Below are 25,479 nucleotides of genomic sequence, written 5' to 3' on the forward strand. Positions count from 1 at the left end.
ATATGTGGGAGACAGAGTCCCCCCCTTCCTTTGACCTGTGTCCTCCTCTCTTCCCACCCCTCTTCCCAGTGCCGCTGAGTGATCCCAGCCCAGCAACTCCACCCCGCCTCGGAAAGCTGTGGGTGACAGATCCTACACCAGACTCCCTGCACCTCTCCTGGACTGTCCCCGAGGGCCAGTTTGACTCCTTTGTAGTACAATACAGGGACGGGGATGGACAGCCCCAGGTGATGCCCGTGGAGGGGCCTGAGCGCTCAGTCATCGTCTCCTCCCTGGACCCTAACCACAAGTACAGATTCACTCTGTTTGGGATTGCCAACAAGAAGCAGCATGGCCCCCTCACAGCTGATGGCACCACTAGTAAGTGGCAACTACCTAAGTCTCCCTGTGACCCCTCCCAGTCTTCCCCACACTTGCCCTCAGCTAGGAACCAGCTGGGGCTTCCCAGTGTGATGGCTGACTTGGATACCTGGCCCCACTCCCAGGCTGAGGGAAGCCAGCCTCCCCCGTACTGCTGGGTCCCTTCCATCCCATTCAGCTGCTCCCCAAGGCCCAGAGGATGTGTCATACCCTGACTGTGCCAGACTTCCCAGGAGTTCAGCACTCCTAATGGATGCTGACTGAATAGTGACTCCCTCCCCACTCAGATATGGCAGCCCATCCAAACCCCAATCCCCAATCTGGGGCTGCCAGTGCAGCCCTCACTGGATCCTCTTATTTACAGCATCGGAGAAGAGAGAGGAATCCCTCTACCCAGAGTCCCCAGAGCAGCCCCTGCTGGGGGAGCTGACGGTGACTGATGCAACCCCAGACTCCCTGCGCCTGTCCTGGACAGTGACCCAGGGCTCCTTCGACTCCTTTGTGGTCCAGTACAAGGATGCACAGGGGCAGCCCCAGGCAGTGCCTGTCAGGGGGGATGAGAATGAGGTCACCATCCCTGGCTTGGAGTCCCACCGGAAGTATAAGATGAACCTCTATGGGCTTCATGGCAGGCAGCGTGTGGGGCCTGTGTCTGTGGTGGCCACCACAGGTAAGTCAGGGTTGCTCAGGCCTCCCTCCACCAGCCCTGTCTTCTGAGCAGGACCTGGTCCGGGGCTCCTTTGTACCTCCCTCTGCCTTCTCTTTCCGGGCTGCATGTCTGCCAAGCCTCTACCCTCTACTTCCCCACATCCCAGGACTTCTCATCCAGCCACCAGCCCCTGACCTTTTTCTGGGCCCTGTTTCTCCATCTCCAAAAACAGGTCTCATTTTCCCCACTCTGAACACCTGGAACACCTCCACCCCAGGCTGCCCTGCCCACAGATATCCTCAGCCACTGTGTTCCTTCCCCTACGCTGGCCTGGCTGGAGCTGCTGTCATTTCTGAGCTCCCATTGGCAACTGCTCGCACCCTCCCACCACTGCTGCTCTGCTCAGAGCTCACAGCTCCAAGGCACAAGAGTCCCTCATTTCCCCAGCTTCTTTCTGGCATGAAAAGGCCTCATTCCAGACCCCACATCCCTGACTCCCAAGCAACTGGGAATGGGGCAAAGGCCTTCCTTTCATTCCCCCACCACTCTGCACTTCTCCACCTGTCCACCCTCTCCCTGGTCAGCACCATTTCTGTGGTTGTGTAGCCTTGTGGTTGGAGCACAGACTCTGGATCCAAGTGCCTAGACTTTAATCCTAGCTCTACAATGTACTGCCTGTGGGACCTTGTGTGAATTATGAACCTCTCTGTATCTCGGCTTCCTCATCTGTCCAGTGAGGATAATGAACAGTCAGTGTACAAACCTACGTGCTTAGAGCAGTACCCCGCACACCAAACTGCTATTCAAGAGTGACCTGCTCCTCATCCCTAGCTCTCTTCCTTCCCAGTTTCCTTTTCTTCTCCTTATCTCCCTGCCTTGCCTATCCTTGCCTGCTCCTTCCTCAGTCTCCTGTCTCATGAGTAGTACTCTAAGGACCAGGGAGTGGGTCACAGAAGCCAGTCTCCCTTCTCCAAGGAGCCTCAGCAAAGACCTACTTGTCAGAAAGTGGGTAGGTGCCCTCGGGGCGGTGATTCTAGACTCAGCCAAGGAAGGGCATGGCCCTCCCGAGCCCTCCACCCTCAAATCTCTCTCCCGCTCTTATCTGAAAGGAGGCACAGGGTTGCCCAGGGAAGCCTCAGCCAGGGCACCTTCTGTCTGGTGTCCTGGTAGGTGGGGTGGGGGCCACTGGAAATCCCTGGGGAGGTGCTGGAGCTGAAAGGGAGGAAGGCAGATGGGAAGAGGCCTTAATGTCCTTCAATCCCCAGAGCTCAGCACTGTCCATGGACACGCTAGGAAATTCCTCAGAGATTCCTCTCTTCCCATCTCAGCTCCTTTCTCAGACATGAGAGGAGACTCCCACCCCGACAGAACCCGCCAGCACCATTCTACCAGCAGTACCTGACGGGTCAGGGGTCTGTCTCCACTCTCTCCAATGAGCTACTGAATGGCTAATGCAAAAGCTACCCAAACCCCAAAGCCTGTAGCTTGAGGACTTTATTTGCTGAATGACCAACAAAGCAAGTCATGCTGTAAGCCCATATCCCCCATCTCTTCTCTCAGCCCCTCAGGACATTGTAGAGGAGACTCCTAGTGCCACCGAGGTGGAGGAGACCCCCACACCTACAGAACCCAGCACGGAGGCCCCAGAGCCCCCCGAGAAGCCCCTCCTGGGGGAGCTGACAGTGACGGGATCCTCCCCAGACTCCCTGAGCCTCTCCTGGACCGTCCCCCAGGGCCACTTTGACTCCTTCACTGTCCAGTACAAGGACAGGGACGGGCGGCCCCAGGTGGTGCGTGTCCCGGGCGACGAGAGTGAGGTGACCGTTGGGGGTCTGGAGCCGGGACGCAAGTACAAGATGCACCTGTATGGCCTGGACAGGGGGCGGCGCGTGGGCCCCGTGTCCACCGTGGGCCTGACCGGTGAGTGAGGGTGGGGCCTATTTCCTTTTCCTCCCACCAGTGCCCCCTATCCTCCCCAGGCCATGGCTCTCCCTTGCTGTGGTGGTCGCTTGAGGCCCCCCACTGCTTGGGGAAGACCCAGAAGAGCAGCTCACTGGGGAGTGGGCTATCACCAGCTTTGTGACCTCAAGCGATTTTTAACCTTTCTGTGTCTCTGTTTCCTCATGTGTAGGAGGAGGATAGGAACAGCTGCCCCACAGAGCTGTAGCAAAGAGTGAATAAGTTAATGAGTTAACAGACACAAAGCACTAAGAAAGGGTCGAGTACAGAGTGCACATGCTATCAGCATTGCCATAATGATGGTTATAGTTACCCTTAGCCTGGGGTCTGCTCTGTCCCCTTTAGCTGACAGATGTGCATGAGGCATGGCTTCTTCATCACTGTAGCTGGAAACTTTCTGTGCCACTCATCCAGTCAGTGACCTTATAGGAAAGAGGGACATCCGTCCCATCCCTTCTCTTGGGCACAGGTATGGGGCCGTCTGGCACCACAGAGGACCCAACCTAGGCATCTTCTCTCCAGAGCCCCAGCGCCAGGGGCCAGAACAGAGGCAGGCCTCTCAGAAGGGGTGTCTCTTTTCCCTTCACTCACTGAAACAATGACACTTATTTTTTCAAAACCAACTTTTACTATAGGGGGAAAGATTAAAAACTTAAAAGCAGAAAAACAGGTTTTCAGAACCTGGTTCCTCTATTTCCACACAGCCCAACCTCACAGTGACCTGGCTGGCTTAGTTTCCAGAACCTTCTACTCCTAATTTCTTTTTGTTCTTCAGTTAGCACTGAGAGTAGGGAGAGGGAAAGCCACCCCAGTTACTGTCCTGCAGGCCTAAAGTAGCAGGGTAGAGGCTCGTGCCCAGCCCAGACATGCTGCTAAGGTTTCTCTTAAGTGACCCTCCATCTGCTGTCTGTCCCAGGCAGCCACACTGGGCTCTGTGAGTCTCTGTCCCTGGTCCCTGGGTAAGAAGAGACTGTGTTGGGCACTGACTGAGCTGGCTAAGGCAGTGCGGTAAAAGGAAAATTAAGTTTGGGAATTTGACAGAGTTCTGCTTATGGCTTTCTTGGTTCTTGGCTTTGTGATCAAGCATGATGTTCATTATCAGAGCAGGAAGGTGATGGGTAGCTGGAACTTGCTGAGCTGCCCGAGGTACCATGTGGCACATGCTGTACCATTGCCAGAAGAGGTGTATATGGCCTATTAGAAACATTTCTTTTTTTTTTTTTTTTTTGAAACATTTCTAAATTAGAAAAACATTGTGTCAAGTGCTGCATGGGGACAGCTGTGCTCATGGGTGGTTATAATTCCACCTTTTCCAGTAAAGCCAAGGCACAACAAGGAGGCTTATTTGATGGCAGAGCGACAGTTATTCTCCTTCATGGGAAGAAGTACGGAGAGGGCAAAAGTGAGCAGGAAGTAGATGCTATAGGAGTCATCAGAGCTAGAAGGGGCATGAAACACCATCAGGCCTGCTACCTGGTACCTAGTAGATGCTCTGTACGTGTTAGCCACTCTTACTCCCCCTCCGTCCCTGCCCTCCCCACTCAGACTCATTTGTGTCTTTCAGAGGCCTCCAAAACAGCGCATTTTTAAAACAGGTTTTTATCTCTCTAGAGCCTAGTCTTTATCCTCCCACAGAAGCCAAATGGCTATTGGGAGCCCACCCACCCAGCTACCTCCTCCACTGTTTTATTTCTTGGGACCACCTTCCAGCTTTGGTCATTATTGAGGAGTACCTCTCAGGCTCAGCTGATTCTGGGGTGTGGTGCCCGCCAGGACCTGAACTCGGCCTTTCCCAGCCGAGACCACTCGTTCATTTAACAAACATTTGTGAAGCACCCACTGGGTGCTGGGCACACAGCATCGAGCAAGGCAAAGCCCCTCCCTGTGGAGCTCACATTCTAGCAGAGGGAAAGAGACAGCAAACTCTACACATCTCTCTGTGGTACTGTATATGACTGTGATGAGACCTGGAGAAAAGCAAAGTCCAACAGGTGAGATAGTGAATGGTGGGAAGGAGGATGGAAAGGGCCTCTCCGAAGGAAGACCTGAAGGAGGGAAAGGAGAAGGCACTTTGGGAAGAATATCCCAGGCAGAGGAAGGGGCCCTGACCATCTGTAGACAAGCCAGGAATGTTTGGAATGGCTGGGGCATGATATGTAAGAGATGATCAAAGCCCCATGTAAGGACTTGGCTTTTGCCCCAGTGAGATGGAAGTCATTGCAGGAACAGGCTCTGACTCATGTCTTAACGGTGGAGGGGGGGTGAGGGTGGTGGAGGGAGAGGGTTTAGGAGACCCTTGTCATCCAGTAAGAGCCAGTGGTGCCTGGAGATGGCGGCAGTGGAGTGGAGTTAGGAGGGGTTCAGCTTCTGAAGGTCTTGCTGACAGAACTTACTCCCAGGCAAGATGTAGGTTGGGAGGGGACTCATGGGAGATGCCCAGAATGAAGTGGTGGCTTCACTGAGGTGGGGAGGCTGTGACAGTGTAGGTGTGGGGAGGTGTCCCTAGGGGAACTTGGTTGTGGACTTCATGAGTTTGAGACACAGGAGGCACCCGAGGAAAACACCAGGCAAACACGAGTCTGCAGGGCCCGAGGGAGGGACTTGGAGCCACTGACATACAGCTGGAGGGTCAGCAGCCGTCCCAGGGTCTCAGTGACCATGGATGCCCCTCCTCAACCCCAGCACAGCCCCAGATCCTGACAGGGACTTAGGGAGGGGTTGTGGCCAGACAGATGTTGCCAATCAGTGTAGTTTTACCTCAGAGCCACCTCATGGGCACCACAAAAACAACAGATGTAATAACTAATGAGGGAAAAAGGAGCTTTTCCTCACGGCCTTCCACCGTCTGTCTCAGCTCCACAACCGGAAGAGACTCCAGCCACAGAGCCCCCTCTGGAGCCACGCCTGGGAGAGCTGACAGTGACAGATGTGATGCCCAGCTCCATGGGCCTCGAATGGACAGTCCCTGAGGGCCAATTTGACTCCTTCGTGGTCCAGTACAAGGACAGGGACGGGCAGCCCCAGGTGGTGCCTGTGGCCGCAGACCAGCGCAAGGTCACCATCCCTGGCCTGCACCCTGCACACAAATACAAGATGAATTTCTACGGGCTCCATGATGGGCAGCGCATGGGCCCCCTCTCTGTGGTAGCTGTGACTGGTGAGTGAGCAGGGGTGAGGCAGTTCTCGGGTCACCCAGAATCCCCCCACCCCACAAGCCCTCCCGCAGGTCCTGTCTGGGTGGCCTCCATGGGTCCTCACTGAGGTCACAGGCACTGTCTGTTCCCTGACCCCTTGGCTTCTCCCCAGGCTAGAACCTGCCCTACCCTCCAGTGCCCCTCCATACTGCCCTCTCCCCAGGCAGGAATGTCTTGCTTCCAGCTGACCTAAATCCTCTGGCAGACGCTGTCTCCCCTGACTGTCCACAGCTGTTTTCTTCGTTTCTCTCAAAACCCTGCTGTGACTTGGACTTCTCCTGAAGTGCTTTTTCATTTGGGCTTACAGTACAGGCATCCCTTGAGTCTCTTCTCAGAGGCCCTCAGTGCCCTGGGGTTATAGTCTGCCTTTCTGCTGGAAATGACCCTTGCTCTTGGCTTCATGGGCACAGGTTTCCATTATTTTTCTGCCATGGTGGCTGATGAAACCCATGGACTCCTCTCAGGGCAGTGCTTTAAAATCTACAACATGAATGCATAGGGTTAGAGAGGAAATCAATTATATTGATATTCAATTATCAAAATATTTTATTTTTTTGAGATTTTAGAGTTTTTATTTATTTGACCTAGAGACAGAGAGAGCACAAGCAGAGGGAGCGGCAGGCAGAGGGAGAGAGAGAAGCAGACTCCCCACTGAGCAGGGAGCCCGACTCGACTCAGGGCGCTCGATCCCAGGAGTGGCTGAGATCATGACCTTAGCTGAAGGCAGACTCTTAATGGACTGAGCCACCTGGGTGCCTCCTGCTAAAATATTTTTAATTCAAATTTATGATTTAGTAATACAGGAACTTCTTCATTATCCGTTAAATAATGAGGCTAGTGGCATAACCTCCCCATATTTAGAAGCAGGATGAGTATAAATGGTATTTTGAAGTTTTTGCAGTCATTCTAAGGTGACATGAAAACATCCATTGATGTCACAAGTACTGCTGGCATCACAGTGACTGGCTGCCTTTATTCATCATTGAAGGAAATGCTACATTTCAGTTAGAGGTCAGAGAAAAAGTAGATGTGCCTGTGTCTCATCTTAGTTCGAGGCCTCCTTGAGGCCTTGGGAGCCCAGGAGCCCTTGGGGTGGGGGAATTCTTCTGCCCGAGATCTCAGCTATGTTCTGTTTTCCTGGATCCTAGCTCCCCTCCCACCAGCCCCAGCCACAGAGTCCCTCCAAGAGCCACAGCTGGGGGAGCTGACAGTGACAGACGTGACCCTGGACTCTGTTAGCCTCTCGTGGACAGTCCCCGAGGGCGAATTCGACTCCTTCGTGGTCCAGTACAAGGACAGAGATGGACAGCCCCGGGGGGTGCCTGTGGCCGCAGACCAGCGTGAGGTCACCGTCCCTGGCCTAGAACCCAGCAGGAAGTACAGATTCCTGCTCTACGGGCTTCAGAATGGGAAGAGACGCAGTCCAGTCTCTGTGGAGGCAAAGACAGGTGAGACCCGCCTGGGCCCCCAGCAGCCTTCCCACCTTTCTTCACACCGCCTGATCTTTTTCTTTCTGCCAGGCTTCCCTGCCAGGCATCCCTTTCCCAGGCTTCCCCTTCCTTTGTCCCCAGGACAAAGGCTTCCCTTTGTCCATCTCTTCGGTTTCGTTTGGAAAGCCACACTGCCTGCCCCAATTCAAGGCCAGTGAAAGATGGGGCCAGTCCCTGGGTCTGCTTCCCCCACTGACTTTTTATCTCTTCTCATTTCCACTCCTGTTGAATGGGGGAAGCCTCTTTAGGACCCTTCCTGGAAGGTGGGACATGGGAGACTGGGGGTGTGGGAGTACAGGGAGCCAGGGGCCCTTTCCATCTGCCTGGGCCTTGCAGCCCTCAGCCTTACGCAGCCCTCACCTCCTGGGAGTTTTGGGTCACCACCTTCTCATTCTACCGTCTCAGGCCTGTCAGGTCCCCTGTCTGCTTCCCCCAGAGGGCCCTGTTCTTCCTGTGCCCTCTTCCCGGAGGCTCGGAAACTGGGAAGCAGAGGAGCCCAGGGCTGACTGCCCAGCCAGGCCCCGTCGGGCCCAGCGCAGCTGTGCCCCTTTTCTGGGTTTCAGTCCAGGCCTTCCCCCGCCCCTGGGGGTTCCCTGATGCCAGAAAACTCTAGCAATAACAATGCTGTCAGCATCCTCCCTGGCCAAGAAGGCAGCAGGCCAGCTCCTTCCCAGGCCTCAGGATGGCTTTAGGGCAGACACCAGATCCTTTCTCCATGTGAACTCCCGCTCTTCCCCCCACCAAGTAGGCAGCCCCCACTTCTCCACCAGGTCCCATGAGGGCCACCTCCGTCACAATACCCTGCTTTCCCATCTGCTGTCTACACTCATCAGGGATCCTGTGCCCCTTCTGATGTCCCCAAGGGTCAGTCAGATCATAAAGGGTAGGCTCCTTGGTAAAAGGAAAGAAGTAATCCAAGCTGCACCCTGCTAGGAAAAGAGCCTGGACAGCAGGAGGAATAAGATAAGCAGGAAGCTAGGGGTTCTTTTTTTTCCCCCAGAGATGTCACATTGGCCAAGTGGAGGGAGGCATGGGCTGGCTGGGGATGGTGACAGAGATGGGAGGATGATGGAAATATTTTGGGGAAGCGCTGATCATTTGGACAGCCCTGGGTTTTTCCAACTCTAGTGGGAAGCAGTCAAAGAGTCATTCTGGAAAAAAAATAAACACAAGAATCTTTTCTCTCTGTCAGCTTCCCAAGGTGACGCCAGCCTCGGGGCCACACCCCGGCTCGGGGAGCTGTGGGTGACAGATCCCACCCTGGACTCGCTGCGCCTCTCCTGGACAGTCCCTGAGGGCCACTTTGACTCCTTTGTGGTCCAGTTCAAGGACAGGGATGGGCCCCGGGTGGTGCCCGTGGAGGGCCACAAGCGCTCGGTCACAATTACCCCTCTGGATGCTGGCCGCAAGTACAGATTCCTCCTTTATGGGCTCCTGGGCAAGAGCCGCCATAGCCCCCTCACTGCCGAGGGCACCACAGGTGAGGGTGTCTCTGTCAGGGCCAGTCTCTGCTCCTGGGGCTCCCCTGGGGAAGGTGGCAGCACACAGCCAGGCCAGGGAGGGAGATGGCTGCCATCGCAGTAGTTACTCTCCTCACATAGTACTAGCCCTGTAGGACTCAGCCATGGCAAAGCCCTGTCCCCAGACCTCTCAGTCTTGCCCTTTCAGGTCACCCAAGCTACCAGAAACAGCTTAGCCGCTTCGTCTCTGTCTCTATCTCAGAGCCCTGGAGTGATGTGGATGATGCTAGAACAAAGCATCCCCCAAAGCCCCATCTTGGGAAGGAGCTACAGGTGACCAGCATGACAGCAGACTCTGTGAGCCTCGCATGGACAGTCCCTGAGGGCCACTTTGACTCCTTTGTGGTCCAGTACAAGGACAAGGATGGGCAGCCCCAGGTGGTGCCTGTGGAGGGCAGCCTCAGGGAGGTTAGCATCTCGGGCCTGGATCCGGCCCGCAGGTATAAGCTGCTTCTCTACGGGCTACACCAAGGGAAACGTGTGGGTCCCATCTCTACCATCGCCTTGACTGGTGAGTGAGGCTGTGACCAGAATGCGCCGTCCCTCCTCCTGGTGTCAGCTCTCCTGGTCTGACCGAGCCAGGGGATTTCTGAGCTTCCTATTTCCCTTCTTTTAGGGGAAGGGATAGCCCTATTGAGGCATAATTCACATAAAATTTTATGTGAACAGTGAGTTTTGGTAGATGTATAAGTCATGAAACCATTACCACAGTTGAAATATAAAACATTTCCAGCAACCCCAGAACCCATTTGCCCCTTTGCAATCAGTTCCCCAAATCCCAGCCTCTGTCAGCCACTAACTGCTTTCTCTCCTTATGGTTTTGCCTTTGTAAGCCTCTCACTTAACAGAATCATACAATAAGCACTCTGCACTGGGTTTCTAACATAATGCTTTGGGAATTCATCCCCCTGTTCCATAGTTGGTCATTTTTATTACTGACCTCTAGCCTTCACCTACTCCCCTCCTTCCCTCTCCTTGGAGAGTCTTGTAGCAGCAGCCCAGTCACCCATACCTACCTGTCTCTCTGTACAGTGCCCAGAGAACCTATGAAAGCCGAGGCCCTAAGTCCTCAAAGGCCTGAGCCTCGCTTAGGGGAGGTGACTGTGGAGGAAGCCACCCCAGACATGCTGCATCTCTCCTGGACTGTGATGGAGGGCGAATTTGACTCCTTTGAAGTCGAGTACACAGACGAAGATAGGCAACTCCAAGTAGTCAGGTTAGATGGTGACCGGAATGACATCATCCTCTCTGGCCTGGAATCTGACCACAGATACCTAGTGAACCTGTATGGTTTCCATGGCCAGCAGCGAGTGGGTCCTGCCCACATCGAAGCCCTGACAGGTGAGTGAGGAGAACTTCACTCTATCTGCTTCCTGCCAAATGGCTGTAGAGCCTGGAGGAGAGCAAAGTCCCCATGTTCGCCTGGCCTCTTTCTCTCACGTCCTACTCTCTCTCTCTCCTGTCTGTGTTCAGTCGCAAGGGAAGAGGAGGATGAACCTTCAGAGCCTCCCATCAAGCCACACCTGGGGGAGCTGGCAGTGACCAAAGCCACCCCCAACTCCCTGCACCTGTCCTGGACCATCCCCGAGGGCCAGTTTGACCACTTCCTGGTCCAGTACAAGAATGGGGATGGGCAGCCCAAGGCGGTGAGGGTGCCAGGGCATGAAGACGGGGTCACCATCTCAGGCCTGGAGCCAGACCACAAGTACAAGATGAACCTGTATGGCTTCCACGGTGGCCAGCGCATGGGCCCCATCTCTGCCATTGGGGTGACAGGTGAGTAGCCAGTGGAAGCCTCAGGGTTGGGCCAGTGGCAGGACCCCCCTCTCTCAGGTAATGGGTGAGTGGGGTGCAGGAGGCCCTTCTGCTCAAGGTGCTCCCCCGCTGGGGCTCCCTGAGGACCGAGGGGGTCCTCCCATGCAGAGAAGGGCGGGCCTCCGTGAGCTGTGCTGGTGGCTGGACAGGCTTCCCCATGGCTGACCCTGAGGCTCCCAGCATGTTTGTGAGATGTGGGCTGAGCAAGCCCACCCAGCCCCGAGGATGGGCTTCACTGAACTGAATCGGGAGCCCCCAGACCCGGTCACAGCTTCTCCATCCTTCTCCTAAGACCTGAGGATGTCTCCCGGGGACCCTGCCTCACCCTCTCCATGTGTCTCTTTCTCAGCTGCAGAAGAAGAGACGCCAACCCCCACCGAGGTGGAGGAGACCCCCAGCCCCACAGAACCCAGCACAGAGGCCCCAGAGCCCCCCAAGGAGCCCCTCCTGGGGGAGCTGACGGTGACGGGATCCTCCCCAGACTCCCTGAGCCTCTCCTGGACCGTCCCCCAGGGCCACTTTGACTCCTTCACTGTCCAGTACAAGGACAGGGATGGGCGGCCCCAGGTGGTGCGTGTCCCGGGCGACGAGAGTGAGGTGACTGTTGGGGGTCTGGAGCCGGGACGCAAGTACAAGATGCACCTGTATGGCCTGGACAGGGGGCGGCGCGTGGGCCCCGTGTCCACCGTGGGCCTGACCGGTGAGTGACGGCGGGGACCTTCAGGGTTGGGCTGGGTAAAGTCTCATTGGTGGAGCCTCCAGAGTGTCCTCCACTGGAAATCCAGGAACCTAAAGCCTCACCTAACCTGCCCTCCACCCAGTAACATGTCAGGACAGGTGTGATGTGGGGTGGAAGCCGAAGGCCAGGGACGTGCCAGGCATGTGCCCGAGAGGTATGTGGGGTGGAAGCCTTCGAGGCAGTGATCCACTGACCCATGTGTGGCTTTCTGTTTTGCCTGGGAACCCTGGAAAGATCTTTGTGTGTGTGTGTGTGTGTGTGTATGCGTGGTTGGGAAATGCCATGAAATATTAATTCATCCGCTCAACAAATACCCAATATGTAAGATTGGATACACACAAAGAGAAAGAAGAGCATAAGGAGCTCCCGTGTGTCCATTGCCCTGTTGCAGCCTAGTATTAACTCCTGGCCAGTCTGGCTCCTCTGCACCCCGCCCACCCCTTGCCTTCCCCCCACTGGAATGTATTCTTCATTCACAGCTTTCCTGAGATATAATTTACATGCCTCAAAGTTCACCTGCTTTAAGTATACAGCGTAATGATTTTTAGTCTATTTACAGGGTTGTCCCACCCCTATCTAATTTCCTTTACGTCCAAAGAGCATTCCGTTGTATGGATATATTATTGCTGTATTGGTAAACTCAACCCAGATGCTCCATACTTCATCCCGTACCTCGTGGCTTCATGTTTAGTGTGTTACTCTTTTTAAAAAAGACTATTTAAGAGGAGTCCGGGTGGCTCAGTGGGTTAAGCTTCCGGCTCTGGATTTCGGCTCAGGTCATGATCTCAAGGTCATGACTGGAGTTCACTGGAGTGAACCTGATCATGGCAGAGAGAAAGTTCTTATTATACTAGGGCTCCCGGGCATGGGGAGTCAGGCTGCGAACCAGCCATCAGGCAAAGGTGTGTGTGTGTGTGTGTGTGTGTGTGTGTGTGTGTGTGTGTCCGGAGGTCCTGGGGCCGGGCCAGGACCGGGCAGCACGCTTGAGCCAGCCTGCCAGGTACCCACAGGACAGCTGGGACCCAAGGTGGGAAGGTGTTAGCTTGGTGACAGCGTTAGAGTCAGATCCACGTCACAGCTGGTGCCAAGGCCTGGAAACTAGGATCATGGTGGCCCCTGAGAGGGACTGGGAGGATTTTGTGTGAGATCCTCTGAGTGGGGGAAAGAGTCCTGAGACAGGGGTAGAGCAGTAGGAGCAGTTCAGAAGGCAGGGACTCCTCCTGGGGATGGAGACGGTTGTTGCAATGTTAAGCTGAGCCCAGTGCCGTCCCTTGTGCACTGAAGGGCTCATCCTGGCCCCCTGTGAGGAACGGGTGGGCACAAGGAGAACAGGGAGGCAGGGAGCCCAGGGGGGAGGTGGTGACCCAGGTGGCAGGCGACAGCACTGGGATTGGCCCCAAGGCAGGCTGGTGGGGCTACAGGTATGGGGAGCTCAGGAGGCACTTAGGAGTGGGTTGGACACTCTGAGTCTGATGGCAGCTGGGGACGCAGACAGAGCCAGGAAGCCTCCAGCGTCCTGGCTGGGGAAAGGTGAGGTGTTTGGGGTCTGAGCAAACACATGAGCCAAAGGGAGTGAGATGCCAAGGAGACCCCAGGGAAGGGAGGTCTAGGGCCCAGGATGCAGGGGAGGTGGGTACTGAAGAGAGCAGTGGGCAGGGGAAGGGCAGGGGAGGGCAGGGCAAGATGAGGATATGCGCCCAGAAGGCCAACACAGGAACCTGGGACATTAAGGGAAGAGTGGATGAGTTAGAGCCGCCGTGGGTGGCAATGCTCTGCTCCTTATGATCTTATTTTTCTAGACACCTACTTAGAGGCTGACCTGCACATCCTCATCTGTCTCTGTATGTCTCTGTCCCCTCCAGAATATGAAGCTGTGACCACCCAAGCCCCATCCACCATGTCCTCTGAGCCTCCCATCAAGCCACACCTGGGGGAGCTGGCAGTGACCAAAGCCACCCCCAACTCCCTGCACCTGTCCTGGACCATCCCCGAGGGCCAGTTTGACCACTTCCTGGTCCAGTACAAGAATGGGGATGGGCAGCCCAAGGCGGTGAGGGTGCCAGGGCATGAAGACGGGGTCACCATCTCAGGCCTGGAGCCAGACCACAAGTACAAGATGAACCTGTATGGCTTCCACGGTGGCCAGCGCATGGGCCCCATCTCTGCCATTGGGGTGACAGGTGAGTAGCCAGTGGAAGCCTCAGGGTTGGGCCAGTGGCAGGACCCCCCTCTCTCAGGTAATGGGTGAGTGGGGTGCAGGAGGCCCTTCTGCTCAAGGTGCTCCCCCGCTGGGGCTCCCTGAGGACCGAGGGGGTCCTCCCATGCAGAGAAGGGCGGGCCTCCGTGAGCTGTGCTGGTGGCTGGACAGGCTTCCCCATGGCTGACCCTGAGGCTCCCAGCATGTTTGTGAGATGTGGGCTGAGCAAGCCCACCCAGCCCCGAGGATGGGCTTCACTGAACTGAATCGGGAGCCCCCAGACCCGGTCACAGCTTCTCCATCCTTCTCCTAAGACCTGAGGATGTCTCCCGGGGACCCTGCCTCACCCTCGCCATGTGTCTCTTTCTCAGCTGCAGAAGAAGAGACACCAACCCCCACCGAGGTGGAAGAGACCCCCAGCCCCACAGAACCCAGCACAGAGGCCCCAGAGCCCCCCAAGGAGCCCCTCCTGGGGGAGCTGACGGTGACGGGATCCTCCCCAGACTCCCTGAGCCTCTCCTGGACCGTCCCCCAGGGCCACTTTGACTCCTTCACTGTCCAGTACAAGGACAGGAATGGGAGGCCCCAGGTGGTACGTGTCCCGGGCGACGAGAGTGAGGTGACCGTTGGGGGTCTGGAGCCGGGACGCAAGTACAAGATGCACCTGTATGGCCTGGACAGGGGGCGGCGCGTGGGCCCCGTGTCCACCGTGGGCCTGACCGGTGAGTGACGGCGGGGACCTTCAGGGTTGGGCTGGGTAAAGTCTCATTGGTGGAGCCTCCAGAGTGTCCTCCACTGGAAATCCAGGAACCTAAAGCCTCACCTAACCTGCCCTCCACCCAGTAACATGTCAGGACAGGTGTGATGTGGGGTGGAAGCCGAAGGCCAGGGACGTGCCAGGCATGTGCCTGAGAGGCATGTGGAGTGGAAGCCTTCGAGGCAGTGATCCACTGACCCATGTGTGGCTTTCTGTTTTGCCTGGGAACCTGGAAAGATCTTGTGTGTGTGTGTGTGTGTGTGTGTGTGTGTGTGTGTGTGTGTGTGTATGTATGCGTGGTTGGGAAATGCCATGAAATATTAATTCATCCACTCAACAAATACCCAATATGTAAGATTGGATACACACAAAGAGAAAGAAGAGCATAAGGAGCTCCCGTGTGTCCATTGCCCTGTTGCAGCCTAGTATTAACTCCTGGCCAGTCTGGCTCCTCTGCACCCCGCCCACCCCTTGCCTTCCCCCCACTGGAATGTATTCTTCATTCACAGCTTTCCTGAGATATAATTTACATGCCTCAAAGTTCACCTGCTTTAAGTATACAGCGTAATGACTTTTAGTCTAAAAATCTGGGCCCAAGGCAGATGCTCAACTGCTGAGCCACCGAGGCATTCCGTTTTTAAAAGATTTTATTTATTTATTTATGAGAGACACAGAGAGAGAGAGAGAGAGAGAGAGGCACAGACACAGGCAGAAGAAGCAGGCTCCATGCAGGGGGCCCAATGTAGGACTCAATCCCCGGTCTCCAGGATCACACCCTGGGCTGAAGGTGGTGCTAAACCCATGAGCCCCCCAGGCTGCCCTATTTTGCCTTTAAAAATGAACAATCAGGGATCCTTGGGTGGCTCAGCGGTTTAGCACCTGCCTCCAGCCCAGGGTCTGATCCTGGAAACCCAGGATCGAGTTTTTTGTTTTTTTTTGTGTTTTAAAAAAAGAACAATCATTCATTAGTATCATTAAGTATGTAGGTAATGTTAGTTTCCTGATTGTCTCTTAAGTGTTGTTTTGCAATCTGTTGCTGGGGTCAGGTCCAAAAAAAGGAGAATACATTTAAGTTGGGAGAAAATGAATTTTAAATAGGGTGGTCAAGATTGGCCCTGAAGAGATGACATTTGAACAATGAACTTAAAGAAGTGTGGGCATGAGCCATGCAGGCATCCAGGGTCAAACATTCATGCAAAGGGAATAATCAGTGCAAAGGCCCTGAGGCAGGAGGCTGCCTGGTAAGTTTGACAGACCTGAGGAGGCCACAAAAAAACGATGATAAGCAGAAATGGATCATAAGTTAGGTCTACAGAGCTGGCCCACCTTCTGGTCTGAATCCAGGAGAGCCAAGGCCTCAACTACTTCTTCCAGCAACAGGAAAAGTTCTGTTTGCATCTATCCCCAGACCCTGAAGGGGAGCCCCTTACCAGCACCCTTCTGAAGCCACACCTGGGAGAGCTGACCGTGATGGACACCACCCCTGACTCCCTGCACCTGTCCTGGACTGTCCCCAAGGGCCAATTTGACCACTTCCTGATCCAGTATAAGAATGGGGATGGGCATTCCAAGGCAGTGAGGGTGCCAGGGCATGAGGACAGAGTCACCATCTCAGGCCTGGAGCCAGGCCACAAGTATAAGATGAACCTGTATGGCTTCCACGGTGGCCAGCATGTGGGCCCTGTCTCAGCTGTTGGTTCAACTGGTGAGTATGCAGTCCCTGCTCCAGCTGGACTCAGTTTCTCTTTCATGTCAGTATTCAGGTGTTTTTGCCCCACTGTCCCTGAGACTGAGCCTCCCGAGTTCCTGAGAACAGTTCTGCTTATGTCTATCCCAAGCCTTCAGTGTTGCCCCAGCCATCTTACCTTTTACACACAGGCTTTCTTTTTCTTTCTTTCTTTTTTTTTTTAAATCTCTATTCCCAACATGGGCCTGGAACTCACAACCCCAAGACCAAGAGCCACATGTTCTAGCCAGTCAGGTGACCACACACACAGGCTTTTTGGTCCTTGAAGAGGCAGGGAACCAGAGAAGTAAGAGACTCAGACAGACCTGGGGTTAACCCTAGCCTCAGCCCATTTGAGCTGTATGACCCCAGGAGAGTTACTCAACCTCTCTGTGCGTCCCTTTCTTCATCTGTAAAGAAGGAAGAGGAAGAAAATTAATTTCTGAACTCTTAGGATGAATTCTCATAATTATTGATTTCAATGGGTAAAATCGTATGTGTTCTTCAACTCCCAAACTGATCCTTATTTATGCTAAATGAACACTGAATCCTGCTACCATGGATGCTGTTACTTCAACAGTTAGTATTCGTTGTATCTGCAACTTCCTAAGGCACCTTCCCTTCATTCATTACATGCTAACAGGGCTGTTCATTGCTTTTGTTAAGTTCTTTTGGAGCTATTACCCCCTGATGCTTAAGACCTGCTTCCCAAACAGAGCAGATAGGAAACAAAATGATTTCATAATTCAGCTATGAAGGAAGAATGAAACCCTAAGCAGAACAGAAAAGCTGAAAGAGACCTGGGTGTGAGAAGTCATCCATGCCATAAATTACGGAGAGAGCAAATATAAGCCCCAAACCACCCAGGTGCAGAGTTGATCTCCTGTGTCTCATCTCTTTGGCCTCAACTGTGAAAGCTAAATTTGTCTCTAAAAAAATGCTCAGAAGCCTTCTAAACACAAGGAGGTATTAAAGGAAAATATTCACAAAGTAGACTATCCAAACCTGAATAGATGTACCTCCTGATGTGACTTGCCTGGTATGCTTGGTGGTGTTAGAAACCCTTAGCTCTGTCTCTCTATGCAGATTTGCTCTGTGGCTCCCAAGGGCTCAGTGCATGAATGCATGTATTGAGCATCATGGCAGTCCCGGCCTCCCATCATGATGGCACCACAAGAGTGTGGTCCGTTCTTTGGTAACTGAACATTCAAACCAGGGAAATGACGTCTTAACCCTGGGAAGCTGGCATCCAGGCTGGAGGGCCTTGGTGTGTCTGGGAGACATCTAAACATCTTTTATTAGATGGAGGCCCATGAAGCACATCCAAAAATTCTCTTTGTATCCTCATCCAGCCCCAGGAAAGGACCATGAAATACCAGCCCCCACAGATCCACCCACCACGACTCCCAAGCCTCCCATCAAGCCACACCTGGGGGAGCTGGCAGTGACCAAAGCCACCCCCAACTCCCTGCACCTGTCCTGGACCATCCCCGAGGGCCAGTTTGACCACTTCCTGGTCCAGTACAAGAATGGGGATGGGCAGCCCAAGGCGGTGAGGGTGCCAGGGCATGAAGACGGGGTCACCATCTCAGGCCTGGAGCCAGACCACAAGTACAAGATGAACCTGTATGGCTTCCACGGTGGCCAGCGCATGGGCCCCATCTCTGCCATTGGGGTGACAGGTGAGTAGCCAGTGGAAGCCTCAGGGTTGGGCCAGTGGCAGGACCCCCCTCTCTCAGGTAATGGGTGAGTGGGGTGCAGGAGGCCCTTCTGCTCAAGGTGCTCCCCCGCTGGGGCTCCCTGAGGACCGAGGGGGTCCTCCCATGCAGAGAAGGGCGGGCCTCCGTGAGCTGTGCTGGTGGCTGGACAGGCTTCCCCATGGCTGACCCTGGAGGCTCCCAGCATGTTTGTGAGATCTGGGCTGAGCAAGCCCACCCAGCCCCGAGAATTGGCTTCACTGAACTGAATCGGGAGCCCCCAGACCCGGTCACAGCTTCTCCATCCTTCTCCTAAGACCTGAGGATGTCTCCCGGGGACCCTGCCTCACCCTCGCCATGTGTCTCTTTCTCAGCTGCAGAAGAAGAGACGCCAACCCCCACCGAGGTGGAGGAGACCCCCAGCCCCACAGAACCCAGCACAGAGGCCCCAGAGCCCCCCAAGGAGCCCCTCCTGGGGGAGCTGACGGTGACGGGATCCTCCCCAGACTCCCTGAGCCTCTCCTGGACCGTCCCCCAGGGCCACTTTGACTCCTTCACTGTCCAGTACAAGGACAGGGATGGGCGGCCCCAGGTGGTGCGTGTCCCGGGCGATGAGAGTGAGGTGACCGTTGGGGGTCTGGAGCCGGGACGCAAGTACAAGATGCACCTGTATGGCCTGGACAGGGGGCGGCGCGTGGGCCCCGTGTCCACTATAGGCCTGACCGGTGAGTGAGGTGACATGGATCAGAGATCTTCAGGGAGAACTACCTTTTTTCATGGGTAACCCAGATGACTGTTCTGTTCTTTTGCTAGTCCCTAAGAATCCACACCTCCCCTCCCCATTTCATGCCATTTCTTCCACGGCCCTGAACTGTGGCCTGTGCCTAGGAGTTTGGTATTTGCTAACCTGAAGCCTCATCATACATATTAGCATAACCTCCTTCTGATGATCAGCTACTAGGTGTCTCTACAAGAGAAATGTGTCAAGCACTGGCCAAGCGCGCGCGCGCACGCACACACACACACACAAGAAGGAAAGAAAGAGGACAACTTCCAACCACATTGGGATGATTAAATATTTAAGCAACATCTATGAGTTTTTTGCCATCACCAAAATGTTTTAACATAAGACAATTTACTTGATAATATTACAATCAAAAAGGGGCCTCCAAATTTTGTAAGGATGCTAATCATAACCACTGGAAAATAACATGCGTGGCAAGAAAATTGGAAAGAAACACATCTTACAGGATGCATGGTTTGGAGGACAGGATAGAATGTTCCAGCCTTTTTTGTTTTATTCTGTTCTGTGTTGTTCCAAAATTTCTTAAATGGTGAACATTTCTTTTATAATCAGGAATTATTTCTTTTAAATATAATGTCTTTTCCTCCCTTGCACCCCTTCCATCTTTTCCCCCATTGCTCTTGCAATTTATTTCATATTTAATTCTGAAAAAGTCATAATTTCTAGTCCCTAAGAAATTACGGAGGCAAAATCCCAAGGCGAATTAAATTCTAAAAAGGAGAGTCCGGATGGTTTTTCTAAGTCAGGGTCAGCCGGATTCTCTCTCTCTCTCTCTCTCTCTCTTTTTTAAATTAGTTTCAAGGGTAGAGTTTAACGATTCATCAGTTTCATATAACACCCAGATCTCTTTACATCACATGCCCTCCTTAATGCCCATCCCCTGGTTACCCCATCCCCCACCCACCTCCCCTCCAGGAACCCTCACTTTGTTTCCTATAGTTCGACATCTCTTATGGTTTGTCTCCCTCTCTGTTTTTATCTTATGTTATTTTTCCTTCTCTTCACATATGTTCATCTGTCTTGTTTCTTAAATTCCACATATGAGTGAAATCATATGATAATTGTCTTTCTCTGACTGACTTATTTCCCTTAGCATAACACCCTCTAGTTCCAACCACATCATTGCAAATGGTAAGATTTCACTCTTTCTGATGGCTGAGTAATATTCCATTGTGTGTGTGTGTATACATATATGTATGTATGTATGTATATATGTATATATATCTCACATCTTCTTTATCCATTCATCTGTCAGTGGACACCTAGGCTCTTTCTATACTTTGGCTAATGTGGACATTGCTGCTATAAACATTGGGGTGCAGGTACCCCTTCACTCCATTATGTTTGTATCCTTGGATAAATACCTATTAGTACAATTGCTAGATCACAGGTAGCTCTATTTTTGGCTTCTTGAGGAAGTTCCACCGTGTTTTCCAGAGTGGCTAAACCAGTCTGCATTCCTACCAACAGTGTAAGACGGTTCCCCTTTCTCCACAAGCTCACCAACATTTGTTTCCCGTTTTGTTAGTTATAGCCATTCTCACTGGTGTGAAGTGGTATCTCATAGTGGTTTTGATTTGTACTTCCCTGATGGCAAGTGATAGGGAGCATTTTTCTTTTTCTTTTTCTTTTTTTTTTAAGATTTTATTTATTCACGAGAAACACAGAGAGAGAGGCAGAGACACAGGCAGAGGGAGAAGCAGGCTCCGTGCAGGGAGCCCGATGTGGGACTCTATCCCGGGACCCAGGGATCATGCCCTGGGCCAAAGCGAGGTGCTAAACCATTGAGCCAGCCTGGTGTCCCTTTTTTTTTTTAAGATTTTATTTATTTATTCCTGAGAGGCACACAGAGAGAGAGGCAGAGACACAGGCAGAGGGAATGTGGAGCATTTTTTTCATGTGTCTGTTGACCATATGTAGGTCTTCTTTTTTAAATTTAATTTATTTATTTATTTTTAAATTTATCATTATTATTATTTATGTGTAGGTCTTCTTTGGAGAAATGTCTGTCATGTCTTCTGCCCATTTCTTGATTGGGTTATTTGTTCTTTGGGGGTTGAGTTTGATAAGTTCTTTATAGATTTTGGGTACTAGCCCTATATCTGATAAGACATTTGCAAAGATCTTCTCCCATTCTGTCGGTTGTCTTTTGATTTTTGCAACTGTTTGCTGTGCAAAAGGTTTTTATCTTGATGAAGTCCCAGTAGCTCATTTTTGCCTTTGTTTCCCTTGCCTTTGGAGACGTGTCTAGCAAGAAGCTGCTGCAGCCAAGGTTGAAGAGGTTGCTACTTGTGTTCTCCTCTAGGATTTTGATGGATTCCTGTCTCACACTTAGATCTTTCATTCATTTTGAGTCTATTTTTGTGTCTGATGTAAGAAGGGGTCCAGTTTCATTCTTCTGCATGTGGCTGTCCAATTTTCCCAACACCGTTTATTGAAGAGACTGTCTTTGTTCCAGTGGATATTTTTTCCTGCTTTGTCAAACATTATTTGACCATAGAGTTGAAGGCCCATTTCTGGGTTCTCTATTCAGTGTCAGCTCGATTCTGATGCCCCATGAGAACAGAGTTTCTCTGTGTGCCGTGAGGGAGAGCCCAGCACCCTGGAGAGAGCCTTCTGTAGGGGTGGGGCTCACCGCCTCTACGAGACCAAGTGAGAGGCTCTATGAGGTTCCTTCTCCTCTCCTGAAGATACTTCACACAGAGGACCAATTTCACACAGCCCCTCTGACTCCTGGGGGATGGGCCTCTTTTTTCTACATATGTTCACAGGAGTATGGCAGGAGGAGGAGGACGGGGGAATGATCAGATAATAGATGTTAGAACAGCTGCCAACTGGAAGGAAAACTGTTATCCACTGTTCAATTTTATGACCTGTCACACAAATCACAAGCACACACAAAGTAAGGAGGGCAGTGTAAGGAACGCATGGCACTTCCCCACAGCCCCCACCAAATTATTAATTTTTATATTCCAGGATTTCTTTCTAAGTCCACATTATTCTAGTGAAATGAATATCAACATTAAGCAATATTTGAAAAATAGGAGGAAAAATCTGCCATCAGAATACCTTTTGACCCAAAAACTGCCATTAATAATAATGTCCAAAACACATCCTCTCCCTGTATGTTTTCAAATGCAGAGTGTACACATAATTCCTGGCTCTTCCTTTGTTTTTGTACATAACTTACATTGTGAGGGTCTATTCTGTGGCTGTACGACCTGCATTAATCATCATCTTAATGGTTATTTGATGCTATGTGGTAAAAGTGCCATAACAAAATTAATCATCATCCCTGGGTCATTTCGATTGCTGACACATTCTGCTGTTATGGATGATCCCATAAGGGACTCCCATGGCACAACTTTTTCCAACTTTTTCATAATTTTTGTAGGATGGCTGCCCAAATGGGATTTGGGTCAAAGGACATGAGAAGTATTTTGGCTTCTATCCACATGACTGAATTGCCTTCTTGAATGTTTATGGTCCTGGCCAGTCCAGTATGAAGGGGATTGTGGCCTGTCTAGCACTCTCCATCAATTAATTACCAGTTGCCTAACCCCGAGGTTCTCCAGCTTCTGTTGAAAGCTGGAAGAGTCTGCTGCTTGCACTGTGTTGTCCCTATTGACATGAGCAGTACTTGACAATGAAGCCACCATCCCTGTGTCTTCTCCCAGGCCCCCAGGATGAGGTGGAGGAGACCCCCAGCCCCACAGAACCCAGCACAGAGGCCCCAGAGCCCCCCAAGGAGCCCCTCCTGGGGGAGCTGACAGTGACGGGATCCTCCCCAGACTCCCTGAGCCTCTCCTGGACCGTCCCCCAGGGCCACTTTGACTCCTTCACTGTCCAGTACAAGGACAGGGATGGGCGGCCCCAGGTGGTGCGTGTCCCGGGCGACGAGAGTGAGGTGACTGTTGGGGGTCTGGAGCCGGGACGCAAGTACAAGATGCACCTGTATGGCCTGGACAGGGGGCGGCGCGTGGGCCCCGTGTCCACCGTGGGCCTGACCGGTGAGTGACGGCGGGGACCTTCAGGGTTGGGCTGGGTAAAGTCTCATTGGTGGAGCCTCCAGAGTGTCCTCCACTGGAAATCCAGGAACCTAAAGCCTCACCTAACCTGCCCTCCACCCAGTAACATGTCAGGACAGGTGTGATGTGGGGTGGAAGCCGAAGGCCAGGGACGTGCCAGGCATGTGCCCGAGAGGTATGTGGGGTGGAAGCCTTCGAGACAGTGATCCACTGACCCATGTGTGGCTTTCTGTTTTGCCTGGGAACCCTGGAAAGATCTTTGTGTGTGTGTGTGTGTGTGTGTATGCGTGGTTGGGAAATGCCATGAAATATTAATTCATCCGCTCAACAAATACCCAATATGTAAGATTGGATACACACAAAGAGAAAGAAGAGCATAAGGAGCTCCCGTGTGTCCATTGCCCTGTTGCAGCCTAGTATTAACTCCTGGCCAGTCTGGCTCCTCTGCACCCCGCCCACCCCTTGCCTTCCCCCCACTGGAATGTATTCTTCATTCACAGCTTTCCTGAGATATAATTTACATGCCTCAAAGTTCACCTGCTTTAAGTATACAGCGTAATGATTTTTAGTCTATTTACAGGGTTGTCCCACCCCTATCTAATTTCCTTTACGTCCAAAGAGCATTCCGTTGTATGGATATATTATTGCTGTATTGGTAAACTCAACCCAGATGCTCTATACTTCATCCCGTACCTCGTGGCTTCATGTTTAGTGTGTTACTCTTTTTAAAAAAGACTATTTAAGAGGAGTCCGGGTGGCTCAGTGGGTTAAGCTTCCGGCTCTGGATTTCGGCTCAGGTCATGATCTCAAGGTCATGACTGGAGTTCACTGGAGTGAACCTGATCATGGCAGAGAGAAAGTTCTTATTATACTAGGGCTCCCGGGCATGGGGAGTCAGGCTGCGAACCAGCCATCAGGCAAAGGTGTGTGTGTGTGTGTGTGTGTGTGTGTGTGTGTGTGTGTGTGTCCGGAGGTCCTGGGGCCGGGCCAGGACCGGGCAGCACGCTTGAGCCAGCCTGCCAGGTACCCACAGGACAGCTGGGACCCAAGGTGGGAAGGTGTTAGCTTGGTGACAGCGTTAGAGTCAGATCCACGTCACAGCTGGTGCCAAGGCCTGGAAACTAGGATCATGGTGGCCCCTGAGAGGGACTGGGAGGATTTTGTGTGAGATCCTCTGAGTGGGGGAAAGAGTCCTGAGACAGGGGTAGAGCAGTAGGAGCAGTTCAGAAGGCAGGGACTCCTCCTGGGGATGGAGACGGTTGTTGCAATGTTAAGCTGAGCCCAGTGCCGTCCCTTGTGCACTGAAGGGCTCATCCTGGCCCCCTGTGAGGAACGGGTGGGCACAAGGAGAACAGGGAGGCAGGGAGCCCAGGGGGGAGGTGGTGACCCAGGTGGCAGGCGACAGCACTGGGATTGGCCCCAAGGCAGGCTGGTGGGGCTACAGGTATGGGGAGCTCAGGAGGCACTTAGGAGTGGGTTGGACACTCTGAGTCTGATGGCAGCTGGGGACACAGACAGAGCCAGGAAGCCTCCAGCGTCCTGGCTGGGGAAAGGTGAGGTGTTTGGGGTCTGAGCAAAGACATGAGCCAAAGGGAAATAATCAGTGCAAAGGGACATGCAAAGGGAATAATCAGTGCAAAGGGAGTGAGATGCCAAGGAGACCCCAGGGAAGGGAGGTCTAGGGCCCAGGATACAGGGGAGGTGGGTACTGAAGAGAGCAGTGGGCAGGGGAAGGGCAGGGGAGGGCAGGGCAAGATGAGGATATGCGCCCAGAAGGCCAACACAGGAACCTGGGACATTAAGGGAAGAGTGGATGAGTTAGAGCCGCCGTGGGTGGCAATGCTCTGCTCCTTATGATCTTATTTTTCTAGACACCTACTTAGAGGCTGACCTGCACATCCTCATCTGTCTCTGTATGTCTCTGTCCCCTCCAGAATATGAAGCTGTGACCACCCAAGCCCCATCCACCATGTCCTCTGAGCCTCCCATCAAGCCACACCTGGGGGAGCTGGCAGTGACCAAAGCCACCCCCAACTCCCTGCACCTGTCCTGGACCATCCCCGAGGGCCAGTTTGACCACTTCCTGGTCCAGTACAAGAATGGGGATGGGCAGCCCAAGGCGGTGAGGGTGCCAGGGCATGAAGACGGGGTCACCATCTCAGGCCTGGAGCCAGACCACAAGTACAAGATGAACCTGTATGGCTTCCACGGTGGCCAGCGCATGGGCCCCATCTCTGCCATTGGGGTGACAGGTGAGTAGCCAGTGGAAGCCTCAGGGTTGGGCCAGTGGCAGGACCCCCCTCTCTCAGGTAATGGGTGAGTGGGGTGCAGGAGGCCCTTCTGCTCAAGGTGCTCCCCCGCTGGGGCTCCCTGAGGACCGAGGGGGTCCTCCCATGCAGAGAAGGGCGGGCCTCCGTGAGCTGTGCTGGTGGCTGGACAGGCTTCCCCATGGCTGACCCTGGAGGCTCCCAGCATGTTTGTGAGATGTGGGCTGAGCAAGCCCACCCAGCCCCGAGAATGGGCTTCACTGAACTGAATCGGGA

The 25,479-nt window shown here is 53.1% G+C and overlaps 1 protein-coding gene across 9 annotated transcripts in view; it reads left to right on the forward strand.

The window, feature by feature from the left end:
- TNXB (tenascin XB) overlaps positions 1 to 25,479 on the forward strand; it is a 56,830-nt gene that overhangs the window by 22,868 nt on the left and 8,483 nt on the right. For 5 of the 9 annotated variants that reach the window (XM_077904587.1, XM_077904590.1, XM_077904591.1 and 2 more), the window contains 17 exons: positions 70 to 360; positions 725 to 1,030; positions 2,570 to 2,929; positions 5,823 to 6,125; positions 7,311 to 7,610; positions 8,845 to 9,132; positions 9,375 to 9,683; positions 10,205 to 10,513; positions 10,646 to 10,948; positions 11,337 to 11,687; positions 13,589 to 13,906; positions 14,295 to 14,645; positions 16,089 to 16,385; positions 17,759 to 18,088; positions 18,478 to 18,828; positions 22,586 to 22,918; positions 24,871 to 25,188. In XM_077904587.1, the coding sequence (XP_077760713.1) occupies positions 70 to 360; positions 725 to 1,030; positions 2,570 to 2,929; positions 5,823 to 6,125; positions 7,311 to 7,610; positions 8,845 to 9,132; positions 9,375 to 9,683; positions 10,205 to 10,513; positions 10,646 to 10,948; positions 11,337 to 11,687; positions 13,589 to 13,906; positions 14,295 to 14,645; positions 16,089 to 16,385; positions 17,759 to 18,088; positions 18,478 to 18,828; positions 22,586 to 22,918; positions 24,871 to 25,188 (5,418 nt within the window). The remainder of the gene's footprint in view (positions 1 to 69; positions 361 to 724; positions 1,031 to 2,569; positions 2,930 to 5,822; positions 6,126 to 7,310; positions 7,611 to 8,844; positions 9,133 to 9,374; positions 9,684 to 10,204; positions 10,514 to 10,645; positions 10,949 to 11,336; positions 11,688 to 13,588; positions 13,907 to 14,294; positions 14,646 to 16,088; positions 16,386 to 17,758; positions 18,089 to 18,477; positions 18,829 to 22,585; positions 22,919 to 24,870; positions 25,189 to 25,479) is intronic. The other 4 variants (XM_077904588.1, XM_077904589.1, XM_077904592.1 and 1 more) reach the window with 4 other exon arrangements.

Source organism: Canis aureus, chromosome 7 (assembly GCF_053574225.1).
Source record: "Canis aureus isolate CA01 chromosome 7, VMU_Caureus_v.1.0, whole genome shotgun sequence".
Taxonomy (NCBI): Eukaryota; Metazoa; Chordata; class Mammalia; order Carnivora; family Canidae; genus Canis; species Canis aureus.